Source organism: Chroicocephalus ridibundus, chromosome 7, assembly GCF_963924245.1.
Source record: "Chroicocephalus ridibundus chromosome 7, bChrRid1.1, whole genome shotgun sequence".
NCBI lineage: Eukaryota > Metazoa > Chordata > Aves > Charadriiformes > Laridae > Chroicocephalus > Chroicocephalus ridibundus.
Genome location: NC_086290.1, coordinates 30005599 through 30022702, shown reverse-complemented (window position 1 = coordinate 30022702; position 17104 = coordinate 30005599). Strand labels below are relative to the sequence as shown.

General features: G+C 39.3%; 1 protein-coding gene across 6 annotated transcripts in view; it reads right to left on the bottom strand.

Moving 5' to 3' along the window:
* ABI2 (abl interactor 2) overlaps positions 1-16759 on the bottom strand; it is a 71986-nt gene extending 55227 nt beyond the window's left edge. For 3 of the 6 annotated variants that reach the window (XM_063341512.1, XM_063341514.1, XM_063341513.1), the window contains exon 1: positions 16546-16758. In XM_063341512.1, the coding sequence (XP_063197582.1) occupies positions 16546-16662 (117 nt within the window). In that variant the 5' untranslated portion in view covers positions 16663-16758. Of the gene's footprint in view, positions 1-16545 lie in introns of all 6 variants that reach the window. The other 3 variants (XM_063341510.1, XM_063341511.1, XM_063341515.1) reach the window with 2 other exon arrangements.
* Positions 16760-17104: the final 345 nt, after the last annotated feature.

Sequence of the window (17104 nt, the reverse complement as noted above, 5' to 3'; positions counted from 1 at the left end):
CCTCTTATGCAGAGACTGTTAGCCAAGCTCTAGGTCTCCGTTCTGCACTCCTTGAGTAACTAGTGAACATTTTATAAATATAAAAGTCATGTCCTCAAGAGAGGAGTCCCAGCCTCATTCCCAAGGGTAGACTGCTAGAAAAAAGGGTTTTTCAGAAGTTTATCAATTTTGTTCGTGTTTGTAACAGAGTTGTCAACACGTAAAAAAACCAAAGGTTGCAGGAGGCTTTTCATTTTAACTAAACTCAAACTTTGCCATGCTGCTACAATTTAAGAATCTCAGAAAATAAGCCAAAAAAAAACTTTTCTGCAAGCGCTGTAATTACCAGTTATTCTGTTTTCCCCAGTTTAACCAGCAGTTTTGGTCCATTTACTTCAAAATTAGAAGTAAACCTTCTGTCAATTGCTATGTAGCTCAAGAATGGCAAGCAAAGTCGCTATATTCAACCTGCAGCATATAACTTAACATCACAGCATAAAGTTTTCTGTAATTATTTCCAGCGAGATCTGTATTTTACACACACATTGTCCTAAGCATGACCTACTTTCACACTAATTACAGTGCTTCTTGCCCAGAAAGAGACTGTTCTATGCCAACAGTAACTCAATTTTTTAAAGCAATATAAGGACATTTTACATGCATAAAAGGATGTGCATTTAATCTCCCATATTAACTACACTGCAACTGTAATGCAGTCATCTCCACACAATTTAAATACTATTTCTTTCTGCAAATTAGCCAATTACTTATTTTAAGAATTAACAAGTATCACAGTGAGGTATAAAAAACAATATGCTCGACAAAAAAATCCAACTTGGGCAAAATTTTTCTCCACAGACAATAATTCTTACATTCCCCAGACTGGAAAACACAGTGATTGTATTGCAGGTCACAAAGCCATTTCAGAATTTCTCTCCAGCAATATGGAGTTTTCCGTCTGCTAAAGAAAAGCCAGAACTTGAAACACATAATCTACCAGCGATAAAAGTCTTCTTGCTTAGCTATAAAGGATGATGTCTCAGAATATCAAGTCGGGGCAAGCCTGAAGAGATTATACTTTTCTAAAAATTCCTTCAAAATAGTATCAAGGATTTCATACAATGAATGATTAAGACTGCTGTCTTAAAGCAAAGCATTGGCAGTACCTGATAGCCAAAATAATGGAACTGGACACGCCAACAGAAGTTCTACAAATTCTACATGGTTGTTTTTACTTGTTCACCCACAGAAAGTAGATTATGTCCCAAATACCTTCTTTGAATCAAGAGGATAGGAGGTTAATAAACTTAAATGACCAGCACTAACCCCATGAGAATGACAACAATACCAAACAAGAGTTTCTATTTCTAAAAAGTTCAAGTTCCTTTGTTCTAACATTTAAATGTCAGTTGAAGGCAGCACTTAACTATAAATTGTATGAATGCCACACAAAATTACATGCTAAGAGTCTTTGAAAAACATGACTTCAGCAATATCCCAGTCAACATCCAGAAGTAGATCTCTGTTCAGGACCTTGTAGAGGCAGCAGCCAAGGACATACCTTGCAAAGAATCAGACAATCAAGTTATTTGGGATCCAACACAAGATGGAGCTCTCTAAACTTGAGAGCAATTATAAAATGAAAGATAAGCAGCACATACAATGGAACAAGAAGTTCTACCAAGTCTGTCCCAAAATGTTGGTTATCACAAAAGCTAAAAGGGTGTTTCAGGAAAGGACAGATGAATGAATCAGACAAGGTCTCTGAAAGTAGTATAGAGCATCTGCAATGCCCAAAAATTAGCAGCTGCCCATCTTTGCACGTGTATTAATCATGTTCCAGACCTCAGCTTCCACTAAGTAACACTTTTTTACCACAGAAGCGGGGACTATTTTAAGATTATTTCCCCAAAACATGCACGCAATTTTTCTTTTCTCTGTTTGTCTAATGTGAGACAGATTTCCACCAGGCCCTTTTCAATTTTTTCAGATAGTGATTTCTGCACGTACTGGTGCTGTTCTGCCCAAGATCTGTATAAATATACCTTAGACACTCCTATATCAACCAGGACACATTTTTTTAAAGCTATGGAACACCTTTTTTTTTTTTTTTCCTCCAATCAATATTTATAGAGCGGGAAGAATTCATATTGGACAGACAAGACACCATCTGTCACAGACATCTTGGCAGAAGCTAAAAATGAACTGCTATTTTTCCCCTTCAACGGCCACATCCAGAGTAGCCCAATAAAACTTAAACTCAGAACTTTCATGAAGTAAATCAATCCACAAATATTTTGCTAAAAGAGTAACTTTAATCCCACAGTTAAGAATTATTATGCTGTTTTCCATATAGGGCAAATTTCATCATATCCAACTACAGCACCAATGCAAGATAGTTTTAGACATTCTGGTAACTCTCACAATGGCAAGAGCTCTCAGCCATAAAATACATGACGAAGGATGCAAGTATTACATGCAGTCTTGAAGCTGGCCAACTCAAACTGCACCAACAGCAAGCCTGCCACTTACAAGCATAATACAAGCACTATACCGTAATCTAGCAACTACTCACATCCTCATGCTTAGAATCATAGAACCATAGGGTTGGAAGGGACCTCTGGAGATCATCTAGTCCAACCCCCCTGCCAGAGCAGGGTCACCTACAGCAGGTTGCACAGGAACACGTCCAGGCGGGTTTTGAATGTCTCCAGAGTTGCAGACTCCACCACCTCTCTGGACAGCCTGTTCCAGTGCTAGAGAGCATAACAGTGTTATACTGAAGTTACAGACATGAAAGATTATAGGATAAAAGTAGAAAGCGACACCGCAAACTTGTGAAAGAGCACAAGATCCCTCTCACAGCAGTTCTGTGCTGCATTACATGATAAGAAGAATCCCCACCTTTGTGTTTACATTCACCATAATTATGACACAGAATGCATCTCAAACTTCGCTTATTCACCCAATTTCAACAACATTCTTGTTCTGACAATTCTGACCTCTTTGTTGTCACAAGAATAGAAACATTAGAGATGTAACAACAAAATAACATTTCAATGCTGAATGCCTTTTCTATGTCACAAAAGGTTCTCTTGCCTCACATTCTTTCATTTTTTTATGTGAATTCATTTGCTTTCAAGTTGCCCTAATAGATTGTTACAACTGTATGTTGAGCAAGTTCTACTACCATCAGAAAAAAAAGGGCTTTTCTCTATACCCTAATGAGTGAAAGTGCTGCACAAATTACCTTTTCATTTGACAAGACACGTTTAAATATTATCACCTCTCTACCTATCTAGCTATGTTAATAAATAAAAGTGTTCTGGAAAGGCAAGAAGAGTTTCACAATATAAATAACAGAGAGGCTTTAAGACAGAGAGGCACAGAGAAATCAGGAATTTTCAAGCTGCTTTTAAGACAAGCAGTTCTCTCCTTCATTTTGCAGAATGCCCAGCCAACAGCATAACCTCTAATCCTCCACCTTCCTAGACACAGGCAATTGGCTTTTTTGTAACACTCACCATCTTCCAGTCATCTTACTCAACACTTTATCCCTAAAACACAGGAAATACCACCCTCTTTCCCCCCCTACATTCAGCAGAGGAAACATATGCAAACAATTCTTGAAGGATTATGTTCAAACACAGCCTTAAGTGCATATGAAATCCAGACCAAAATGTCCTTGGAAAAAAACTCCTTCCACTCTGTTTGTAAACAAAAGCAGTACTCACCCTGATTTGTAGAGTATGAGATCCAGAGATGAAAAGCATGATGTAAGAGCTGCGTTACTTAAAACCAAAACAATTAGGTACAAGAAGTTGACTGTTCAAGTGGTGATTTGTTTTGTGCAGAGGCACAAATGTAAAGAATGGCATCTACTTGCTACACAAAAAAAACCCCAAGAAAACAACAAAATAAAAAATAAAAAGAATGCAGTTTGACAAACTAACACAATACATACAAAACAAAAAAAAAACCCAACCCTGAATAATCCTTTTTCTATGAATGTATAAATGGTTAAATAATTTATACCTCAGCATTAATTATCTGTCTGTTGATCAAGTGAGTCTATCTTGCATAATATATACACTCTATAAATCTTACTTAAATGAAGGGTCTTAATATGCTACAAATGTTTACAACAGGCTCATTACAGTGAAAATGTTTGTTTTCAAGGACCTCTGCATTTGGTATATATTATTATAGATTATGTATACAAATAAGTAAAACAAAAATTAGACTTTTATCCCTCTCCCTTGTTCTAGTCATCAAAACTGGATTCACCCTATTGTATTTGTGTTATATATCGAATTATTGACTAAAATAAATGTAAAGACTGTGTATTTAAAAAATCTAAAATGTAAGTTTTAAGCAGGTCATAACATGGTAAAGATTTACAAGAGTTCTATTAACTTGTCCCATCAAATGGTTATAGAAGTGTCCTCAATTTCAAAATGGTTTAAATTAACTATTATAACCACCAGACAACTATGACAGAGATTCAGAGTCTACAGATAATGTTTTACTTTCTGTTATCCAAACTGATAGAGTTATACAGATGCACATATAGTCAGAAAGAATTTCTTCTTTGTTTTAGGAAAGGACTGCTCTTATGACAATGCATTGAGAACTTGAAAAAACAAAAGTCTGCAAAAACAACATCCTCACTAGTTTAGGCTGACTACACACTACTCTCTCATTCAGAGTTTGCTCCTCAGAGCTTCTGCATGCTCAATCACTCTGCCCCTTCTGAGAGGGAGTCATTTCACGGGCATCATTTCCCTAAGCACATGAAAGCAAACAGGCCTAAATCTTTGAAGATAATTTCTGAGATCACCAACAGCTGGATAAAGTGAGAAAACTGAGAAGTATATCAGAAAACCGTGCATACTGATTTATCATAGCTAACAAATACATGTAATGTCAAAGTTTTGTGCTTCTCTACAACTCCATTCACTCCCAGTTCTCTAGTTATTAGCTATGGTGGGAAAACCCAATTAATTTCCCTAGCACAATTTCAGCACTTGCATATATATACTCCACCACATAAAAATCTTTAGTCCTCTTTCCTACATGTGAAATGTATCTAGATAATATCTTAATTGTCATGAGCAACTTGACAAATTAATTCCCTCTCCTTGGAAGGCCAAACCAACACCAATTTGTGCAGTAAGCATTTCAAAGGAATCAGGATATATGGTATTCAGAATACAGAAAATATATTAAATAGGTGCAATATCCCAAATAATCCAGTGAAATAGATTACAGTGGACAACACAAAACATGTCATATAATGGGCATAAAACTCCATCGTGGACCAATTCAGAAAATTGCAAGGCAAAAACATACGAAAGAAAAAGACAAAACTGCTTATATTCTCATTATTTATTTAAGATGTTTAGCCTTTTTTAGAATGCCATTAAATCCTGAGCCTTAACTCACAGCAATAATTCCACAGATTACGTTAAATAGCATTACCTATCAAACTAAATTTATTATCCATGTATTTTACCCAAGAAAAGTGGAAAACTGGTGTACATAGTTCATACTCGTCACAACTTTATTTGCATATTCTTATATTTTATTATTTATTTTGTGTCAGAAAAAAGAGCCCCTTTTTTGAGGTTCTGCTCATATAGGCATTTTTCAATCTCTGATATCTGTCATCCACCTCAGCCTCCTATTTTTCTGCTAGCAGAGTGGGGGTAAGAGGTTGGCTTTTGGTTTTAGTATTTGCCCTTTTAGATATATTTATAAATAATGAAAATTACTGTAAAGTTTCCATAATGGCATAGTATCTTTAGTATTCTATTATGTAAAAGGTATTTTTCTTCTTTCGGCTAAAGACTTTGTGTTCCCACGCACATACTCTCCAGACAGATAAACTTATGTTAACTGATTCAAAATAGCCATTTAATTTAGGATATTTAACATATTTACACTCCCCACAAGTTGCAGCAGACCTGTGTTCTTTACCCAATAAAAAAGCAGGTAGACAACAAACTTTTGCACTCTGCAGCATTCTGCCTCGCTTATAAAGCTATGGACAAGCTCCATCTCTCATGCCAGCTTACAAATTTACCACCTAGTTAAAAAATTAGAGTGAACTACAAACTTTGCAATATCCAACATCTCTCAAATTTCCAGTTCAAAAGGATACTCTTTGAAATAATTTTGAGAATTTGCACTGTATATTCTGTAAACACATACTATTTAATCATTGTTATTAAAGCAAATCAAGACAAATCTGTGTGCTTTGAATTCATCCTAGACCACTCAGTAATAAATGGCTTTGTATATTTTGTTCGTTAAACAGACTAAAGTTTTCTCTTTGAAAAGACATCAGACTAAAAAAATTCTATTTCAGCTATGTTTATATACCCCTGTCTGCTAAGAACAGCAGTAGCAAGAACAGACTTTGACTGTTCTATGAGACAGACTATACAGAAAGACAAACACTAATTCTGCTTTCAAAAGTCGCATATTACAGAAGGTTATCTGTCATGACCCTTTCATGTTTAACAAGTGTCAGCCTCTACTGCTCACAATTTTCACTAGGGGGGAGCAGAAACATCACCTGGCTTTCACTACTAACCTTCAGGCCCAAAGAGCAGCACCACTGCTGCGCAAAAGCTTGAAATAACCAAGTTTGATGCCTGGTATCTTGAAGAACTTCTCTCTTACCTTACAATCGTCAATCTAACTGCCCTCAGCAGGGATGGCCCCACTCCTTCCCTACTTCATTCCCCCACCTCCCTCTTTTCACGCTCCCGCCATCACTGAGCAAAGACACAATGCTTTTCTTGTCCTAGTTAGTTTTCTGTTGGTTTAGCTAACTGAACTGTCTCATAAATAATGAGATAAGGACCAGACACAGGACAAGGATATAGGTAGAACTAGAAGCAGAAAGATGTTACATCAGCTCAGCAATCTTGCCCCTAAATAGCAGTAAAGCCTGATATTTGCAGCTTTTGACAGGCACTGCTTTAATTTCTAGCCACCTTACATTCCAAAGGTTTACAGGTGAGTAACAGGAAGAATTTATACACTTAGCAATTTTAAATTTAAGTTTTCAAATCTACAAAACCAGACTTTTCCAGGATGGTCCAGCAAGCAGACCATTCAACCTCAATACTTCAACACTGGACAAGCCTGTTAGGGCAGGCCTTTGTAAACCTCAATCTGAATGCCTCTTAGTATTCCTGCACCCAGCACAAAATTCAGAGCCACTGACAGAGCTGCCCAGCTGGTAACACACTGAACAAAATGGAAGTTGCTCTCTGCCTTCCATTGCTGGAAAGACTGGGGCAGTCTTCTGAAACCCTCAATCCCATCAGTGAAACTTTAACACTGACAAGCAAGTAAATATTGTTTTTTAAACCTTTCATAAGCCACTCAAAAGCAAAACTTTCTATTTTTGTCTACATAGCTATGATACGAAGATTTCCTTCAACTCTCAAATTCATATTTAAACCACTTTCTTCTCCTTCCTTGAACCCAGTGAACTGGTTCATATTATCACAAAAAACCAAAACATCACAGAAATTCTTGCAAGCTTTATCCTAATTCTTTATCAAAAAAGGTTAACCAAAAAGAATAACAGAAATTAACATCTACTTTGTAATGATGTTTATCAACCTCCCAATAATTTTTCCATAAAACGTTTCCCACAAAATATCAAAAATCAGGATCATCAGCTTATTTTATCATTTATTTCCAACAGAATTCATAATATGACAGATAGTTATAGAAATATAAAAGATAATAGTTCACAATATAGGAAACAGTTCTGAAGTTTATCTATTTCTTCGTTTAAGTATCAGTTTGAAAATTGAAAACAAATGAAATCATTTTGATAACAACAGCATGCAGGTTGAAATAAGCATCTTCAAACAAAAGCACCTCAGTCTTCCCTAAAATCTGTTATAGTATCAGCTGCAATAGCAATTTAATAGCCACGATCTGATCTTCTAAGAGTATAGTTTTATAAACCTGATGTGATCTATAGCATAAATCAACTTTGACAAAAGAAAAGCCAGCTCAAAAATAGACAAAAGACCCCAAAGTTATTCCCAAGAATTTTGACAGAGTTCATACATATTAAAGCAGTAAATTCACAACAAAATTACAAAATACCCTAATAAAAACATTGACATTTACCTACAAGAGATTTTAACTTTAAGAAAATATGCTAAATTTACAACTTCAGCACAAAGCTAGCTTTGGCTATGTGTATAACCAAAAACATACAGGCTACCAAAACCCCAAACCAAATAATATTTGTTTCTCATCCTGCAATTCACTGAGCATAAAATCAACTTCATTACCATAACACTAAGCCAATAATAATAAAACCAACACTTATATTTCAAACTGGAAGACTACTGAGAATAGATATTACAATAACATCTACTGGGAAATAAGCTACAGGAAAAGTGAATAGCATATATAGAGTCCATAGTTCAGAGCGTATCACTATAAATTTGACAGAGCAACTTGCTCATTGCACACGGGAACCAGAAAATCAAGATTTCTCACTGAAATAGGCACAACACATTTGCAAGAACATATTAGTTCATTCACTTCAAGAAAAAATTGCCAACTTAACCTGTGAGAACCCTGGAAAGAGGAAATGCACCTAAATTCAGTGTGCTGTGATTACATGCTTCATCTGCTGACATGCAGTTTTGCTTCATAAAATATCAGTAGCCCAATGAGTAAAGTTCCAGGTACGGGTATCCAATAAAATATACAGAACTTAGATTACTGAGCAAGAGTTTAATTTCAGATGCACAATTAAGTGCGGAAAGATAGTATTTGAAAACAAAATCCAAGAAAAATGGAATAGCTAGACATAGAGTCTATTGAAAATTTGCTGCAAACCTTGGTACTTAAATCAATGTTTTCTTCAATAAAATATTCTGCTGAATGTAACAGAGTAAGATTTCACTTGCTTAAAGCAGTGACTGGAGAAGCTCTTGTCTTACATGGTGCACCACAGTGGTGCACCACTTCCTGCCTTAAAATCTACAGCGCTAAGCCACAAAGATTAATGACTGCAAACGCAAGTAAAACACAAGCAACAAACAATAAATTTCAGAGAGCTTATTAACTGTAGCATGCAGAAGCTTGCTACTCCAAATTACAATTCTTGATCAATACTATTCAATAACCACAATTTGAAAATAAACTACAGAAGCGAACAACTAGAATGCCACTTGTAACTAACATTTAGGATTACAACACTTAGTTGCATATTTACAACCTGCATATTTACAAATTTTATTTTCCCACCTATACATACAGTATTACCAGCAGCAACTCCCATTACCACTAATAAGATGGCTTATGCTATTTCCACATCCACTCAATAGAGAATCAATCTTACTCTTCCTGAACTCCATGTTGAACTTGTGACACTATTAAATGCATTAAATTTGCTTTCCTGGCAAAACACTGCACAGTTAATGCAAAAGAAAAGTAGATTGGTTAAGTGATAAATACTTCACCAACTTTGCTAGCTACATTGATTCACCTAAAAGGAACCAGACAAGATGGTCCTATACCTAGATTATCCTCACTAAACTTAGCAACCTATTAACAAGCTCAGTGTAAACCTTGAGTATAGAGACATGCAATAACAATTTGTGCAACTATTTAAGCAACAGTATCTTCAAGCAACAGTATCTGCCAACCTTCTTTTAAATTATCAGGTTCTTAAAGTTTAGACACTTGGAGATACAGTAAGTAAAAGGCAAGGAGGAAAAGAAAAAGTAAAGAACCCAAAGAGATCACTAGTATTATTATTGGTTCCTTTATAGTAGCACCAGAATCCACCATGCAGTCACTTACGCCTTAAGGGAGCATGGAGAAAAGAGGATTGTGAAACCTCTTGCAGGCTGAACATGAGAGAGCACCAGAGGGGAGACACTGAAGAAAGTAGTAAGACTTTCACTTAGTTAGCCAGCTACTTCAAATTTGCAGAAAGCATCACTTCTTGAAATCAAAAGAACAGTGGCCACATACAGTCTTATTAATTGTTAAGCTTAGTTTCCCTTTAATTGTTGGTATTTATTGATAACGACCAACACAAGTAATTGTTAACAGGAAGTGTACGGAAGAAATATCCCCTTAGGCGTATGTATGGGGTTTACGTGGCAAGGTTTTGGTAGCAGTGTGGCTGCAGGGGTGGCCTCTGTGAGAAGAGACCGGGAGCTGCACCCATGTCAGACAGAGCCGGTTCTAGCCAGCTCCAAAACAGACCCACCACTGGCCAAAGCTGAGCTGGACAGTGATGCTGGTGGTACCTCTGTGATAACATATTTAAGAAAGAGTAAAAAACACTGCGAAGCAGCTGTGACAGAGAGGAGTGCTAAAAATTGGAGTGAAACAACGCTGCAGACACCAAAGTCAGAGAAGGAGGCTGGGGAGGAGGTATTTCCAGGCACTGGAGCGGAGATCCCCCTGCAGCTCATGGAGATGACCATGGTAACACAGGTTATCCCCCTGCAGCTGATGGAGGACCATGGTGGAGCAGATATCCACACTGCAGCCCATGGAGGACCCCATGCTGCAGCAGAGGGATATGATCTGAATAAAGCTGCAGACCATGCAGAGCCCAGGTTGGAGCAGGCTCCTGGCAGGAGCTGTGGCCTATGGAGAGGAGTCCATGCAGAAGCAGGTTTTCCAGCAGGAACTATAGCCCATGGAAGACCCACACTGGAGCACTCTGTTTCTGCAGGACTGTAACTTGTTGGGAAGGATCCATGATGGAGCAGTTCTTGAAGAACTGCAGCCCATGGGAAGGACCCATGCTGGAACACTTTGTGAAGGACTGTATCCTGTGGTAGGGACCCCACGCTGGAGCAGTGGAAGTGTGTGAGGAGTAATGAGTGGCAGAGACAAAGTGCCACTGACCACAACCTGACCACAATCCCCATTCCCCATCCCCCTGCACCACTCTGGAAGAGGAGGCAGAAGAGTTGGGAATGAAGGAGTGAAGTTGAGCCTGAGAAGAAGGGAGGAGTGGGGGAAAGGTGGTTTTAGTTTGGGTTTTGTCTCTCACTATCCTACTCTATTTCTAATTGGCAATAAATTAATATTCCTCAAGTCAAGTCTCTTTTGCCCATGACAGTAATCGGTGAGCAATCTCCCTGCCCTTATTTCAACCCATGAGCTTTTTTTTTCTTACTTTCTCCTGTTGTTCTGCTGAGGATGGAGAATGAGAATTGCTTGGTAGGCACCTGGTAGACAGTCAAGGTTAACCCACCATAGCATACTACTTCAATTTTAAAATCATACAGTTTCTATGAAGTCCTACCATAGCCTGGTATTCACTCATTGCCCTTAGGAGAAGGATACTATAGCGTATTGTCCGCACATCCGTTATTGATATTTCATTAGTTTCCCAGTAATTTTAAAGGGTTTCAACTTGTCAGCATCTTCCTGAAGTTGTAGACTAATATTCACTGGAGCTAATCAATATCTACTTTCATGCCTGCAGAACAAGTGTTCCATCAATGCTAAGCTTCATCACCTCTTCACCAAAGCTGGATTATAAAAGAAACAAGTTTAAGGAACAGAAAGGTTGAAACAACTTTCCTCTGATATTTACATTTCTGATTGTTAAATAAATTTTACAAATCTAACTTGGTTGCCTTTGTAAAGGTGATACACATCTCATCTTCAATAAAGAGAACAGAGATCTTTCTTGAACTTGTTTATAAACCATAATACCTGCAATTCCCTATACACTTACACAAGTTATATACTGGTATCAGTCACTACAAGCAACTCTGCAGAAATTTCACATTACTGAAGCTATAACCACTAAGTTACTATTTGTAAAGGACCACCATTTCTGTAATTTAAAACTAGTATGCTAATAGATGACTTATTCTCTTGTTCAGCCTACTGGAAGATGCTTCCAAATCTACAGCTGCTCGGTTTTGCTTAGAAGGTCTAATTAAAATTAAGAGATAGTAGCAAACAGCTATGAAACTCATTGATTTACAGACTGTAGTAAAATCACTGAGAAATAAGTAGTTTTCACCTTTATGTCTATTTAAATAAAGCTATCTGCAGGAGCTGAAAGCAGGTACTTCTAATAACCAGAAGGATGGAATATTAAGAACAGCAGTAAAAATCCCCTTCCCATCCTTCCCCTCACAAACACCAGCAGGCTGTTTCTGTACGTAAAATGCAACACAGTCATGGCAACCTGAAGACTACGAAGAGAGGAAAACCAGAAGCTCAGTCTCTAGATCTGACAAGTAAAGCATAATAATCTTGAAAGGCTAAGAAATACAGAGCCTTTTAGAAGAATCTGGACAACACTGCACACAGAAATCCTACGCTCCTTCTGAAAGCTGAGCAGGGCACAGAGGCTTAGCTTTTCACTCAATTCTGCACGCTAACTTTGGTGGTGGGACTTCCCCTTACCCCAGATCTGTTCCTGATAGATAGTTACGGGCTGAAATGCCTCCATCTGGTAATTTTTTATGACTCTCTTAACAAAGAGCTAGCAGACACAACCATTCAGTCACTCTAGAAAGCTCCATGCATTTTACAAAATGAAAAGCTGATTTTTTAAAAGAGCGATGATCACAAGAAACAAGCAAAACATTATTCCAGAATAGACTTATACAGGACAAGCTCAAAGAAACTGGACAGTCCAAGATAATGTTGGAATTTATGTTAGTATACCAGTAACAAGATGTGCAAATCACAAAATTGCTTGGTCTTGTTACTTACACCATCATAACTAGAATTTTTGTTTAGGATACTCCTGAACAAAAATCATGCAGGAATATGAAAATTTTGTAAACACAGCACACTGTCCAGTATAACTATTCTCTGTTTTTTATGAAAGACCCAGATAAATCCATGTAGACTGCAAATATGGTCTTTTTTTATAATATCAAGTACATCAGATAATTAAGTTTTATAGAATAACTCTGTTGCAGTTTAGACTGAGACTGAACTTTGTAACAGAGGACACAGCACTAGTACATAAAGTGTTGAACAGACAGTATAAAATTTAACCTGTGATTGACATCGTGTCAGATACCAGAAAAACATTCTCTGAAATAAAAATGTGTGTCTTCCCCTTCTCTTTTAGAGAGACATAGAAATATGTCTCCCTGACAATATTTCTCTCTATGATATAGAAATAACATGTATAATTTCTCAGTTATTAGAAGAATAAGACCTTTTTGGCAAGAAAAGTTATCTGATTTCTGTAGTAATGCAAGCAGATTAAAGTGAGCAATTTATGCATTTATGCTTAAAACCAAATTATTAAAACATTATTAAAGTAGAATCATAATCATAGGAAATGTATTAAACTAATTGCTGTAGTATGCAAATTGAAATTATACTTCAAGTTTTTCTTCTGTCAATTTACTTTCCTGTTTAATGGAGTAGTGTCTCCTGAAAAATACACCAGCTTACCAGGTAACTGATTGGCTGGAAGGCTGTGAGTCCAACTTACACAGTGGGAAAATTTAAAAAGAACAACCATTGGTGAAGAACAATGAACGAAAAAAAATATTTTTCCCAAACAGTAGCCTTTCCTCCGTCATTGCTGCAGGTCCATTTATCAAATATTTGCTGTATTTCCTATCATTTCCCACAAAACTTTAAGCTGATGTGCTCTGATATACTGTATCACAGACTCAAGGGAAGGTAACAATTTATGTAACATTCCCTGTTGCTGAAGTAATGGAGCTCACCAAGTATCAATCATAATTTGGATAAACACTGACAGAATTTTAAAAAAATGGATTTTTCATTTCGTAAGTCAAATGAGTTGCAGTCACCACAACTCTACTACTATGACCTATCAATTTCCACACGTAAGAGATTACATGTTACATTATTTTGAAGCTGCTATGATGTTGCTAATGGAAGGAAAGAGAAAAAACACATTCACTTCAGCACCGAACTTCAAATTATCTGTTAAACTGACCTATGCCTCCACTGACTTTTGCAACAGTTTTTATACTTGACAATAAAACCTCAAAGCATCATCTGACACAAAAAGAGAAGGAAGCGGCTTGTCTACTGGAAAACACAGGCCAATGCAGCCTTCAATGTCCCCATCACCGCACTATCATCCTGCAGATCAAGTTCAGATCTCGGAGAGCTTCTGAGACTCCTCTAGGAGATCTCAAGACTATCCACGACAAAACCTTCTGTCAACAACGAAATGCTGAAGGATTACAATAGAATTAGTCCACCTTCACTACATGACTTTCCGGATGATTACTCTTCCACATGCTTCCAAGCTATCACATGCCCATCTTCACTACAAAATACAAGGCTGCTGTTTTTGAATATAATTTGGACTTAATTGCCCATAATAGCTTTGGAATAATTATTATTATTAGAAGCAAAATCTCCAACTAACCAATAGTTATATCAATTTACCTATTCCCACTCTTGCAGAGAAGAAAAAATCAGCTTTGTATAAGATCCTGCGCAGGAGTTTATGTAGTTCTGGTACTGTGAAGGTGGGGTGGGTTCACTGACAGATTTTTTACTAGGGGACTCGCATCACTAAATCCAGAATCCCCTCATACTGGACCTCTTCTCTACAATAATCCCACTCTATGGTCTTTCAGCCAATTCCAAAGGCTAGAGCCTGGCTGACGTCCTCCATTCTCCACTTGTTTAAAATTTAAACATGTTCATGCTGTGACCCATACTGCACATCACAGTCAACACTCACAATACAATTTCATTCTTTCATTCTCACCTCCCCCTTAAAGCTCTCTGTTGTCACGATGCTTAGATAAATTGCCAACAGTCGGGGTATTGCTGTGTGGTGGCCAGAATCCATCAGGCTGACCAAGAGTGCTTCATTCTTTTCCTTCACTCACCATCTGTCTGTATCCATCTCCTATTATCTTAGACTGTCCTTACAGACTGTATGCTGTCTGGGGCAATAACCATATTTTTTTGTTCTCTATTTGTACAAAACAACATAGAGTTCTCTGTAGTTTTTATTAAAACAATAAAAGCGGAGCTGTTCAATACAGATTTTCTAAACTTTGGTTTATAGGAAGAACACAAAAAAGGGTCAGAGAAAGAACAAAAAAACTCCAAACTACATCCACCTCTTCCTGTCCAGTTCTGCCTTTCAAGACTCCTCTCCCCTATTCCAGAAAAATCAGTTTCTCAGTTTTCAAAAAAGCATACATTTAAATACATGTATGTCACGTTATGACTGTAAGAAAATATTTCAATATATTTCTCTTAAGGAACACAAGTCCCACTAATTCAACATAGGAAAAGTTATTACATAATAGAAAACATCTATGTAGTTTCACTGTAATTGACGTGTTTTGTAAATGACCCAAAATATGCAAAGTCTTCTCTCTGAAGGGCAGCTGGTCACTCAACAATTCAAAAGAAATAGAGCTTTTTTACAGGGACATTTTTACGTACTCTCTGTCACTGGTTAAATATTTTCTCCCATTTTCGCTGCTAGAATAATCTCACCACAGATCTCATCCCTACTTGTCGTCTGGAAACACACAAGCACTCTCCACTTAAGGGACTGAAAGCAAAAATAAAACTGGGACCCTTTGTACTTCTCTCAACATTGGCGGCACAAACCCACCTCCCCCTCCTTTCATTCCTACAGACTCAGACCCTTCTTAGGAATGACGGACAGGTAATATTTCTTCTGTTTGTTTGTTTTGGGGGAACTCTTTCATTTGGCCCTACAATCACTATCAGAGAAAACTGACTATATTTTGCTTCGCTTCTTAGTAAAAAGAGAAACAGAGGAAAAATCCAAAGTCCTAAGATCAACCTGGCAAAAATCACATGCTGCAGTAGCAACTTGTGCTTGATCTCTTTCTCCCTAATTCTGTATCATCTCCACTACATCACACTTTCATCCCGCACCTATCACTTGGTAGCTGCCCATCCTATCGAATACTGCGGCGCTACTTGGGAAGGGAAATATAAACCGTCAGGCATATCCCAATTAAAATGTGTGTCATTGTGCTCTAAATTAACAAGCACGAATACTGTATTTACAGCAGTCAGATATCGCCTCGGTTTATCACATCATCTCAGTGCTGTCAGCAAAGGGGAGTGGAAGGTGGGAAGGGAACGAAAAGGAGCGACAGAGACACAATACGAAATAAATATTCAACACGCTCACAAAGTGGAAGGAATTTAATTTAGAAATCAATTAAATATTTAAACGCCTCGTCACGCCGGGGTAGTTCATTCTGGAGGTGAACCGGCTTTCCACGTCCCCGGGCTGCAGCAGCCGGTGCCACCCGCCTGTCACCCTCCCATCGCCAAGGGGACGGGGGTAGCACGACCCCGCTCCCCTCACCCGCCCGCCCACCCCGGGACCGGGGGCAGCCTCACGGCAAACGGCTGGGGGACACACACACGATCCTGCCCGGCCGGGGCTGCCCACCCTCCGCCGCCTCAGCGCCGCGCCGCCGGGGCCACCGACCGTTAGGCGGTGGAAGGCGACCGTTAGGCGAGGACGGCGACCGTTAGGCTGCGCACGCCCCGCCCCCCTCTCCGCCGCACCTGGATGTAGTTGGTCTCGCAGTACTCGGCCACCCGCTCCAGGTTCGTGTAGCTGTCGAACAGGGCCCGGCGCCCCCCCGGGATCTCCTCCTCCAGCAGCATCTGCAGCTCCGCCATCTTCACATCCTCTCACCCCGTCCGTCCGTCCGTCCGTCCGTCCCTCCTCCTCCTCGTCCCGTCCCCCCCCCCCTCCGCCCCCTGCCCCCTCCGCGCGCGCGCTCGCGCCGCCACCCACCCACCCCCCACCCCCACGGCGCTACCCGCCGCCCGGGCCCGGCCTCGCGCCGCGGGCAGGGAGCGCGCGCCAGACCCCCACCGCGGCGGGGGCGGGGCGCGGCCGGGCAACACCTCCTGCGCATGCGCACGCCCCCCCGCCCCCCCTTCTCACGCCCCCTCCCGGGCGCCCACTTCCGGCCCGGTGGAGCGCGGCGGGCGGCATCCGGGAGGGATCCGGCCGGGTCGCACCTCACGGCCGGAGCCGAGGGGAGGGGGCCCTCCCGCCTCCTTCACCGTGAGCATCTCGTAAGAAAAGCCCCTGGAATGAGTGAATCCTGTGTTA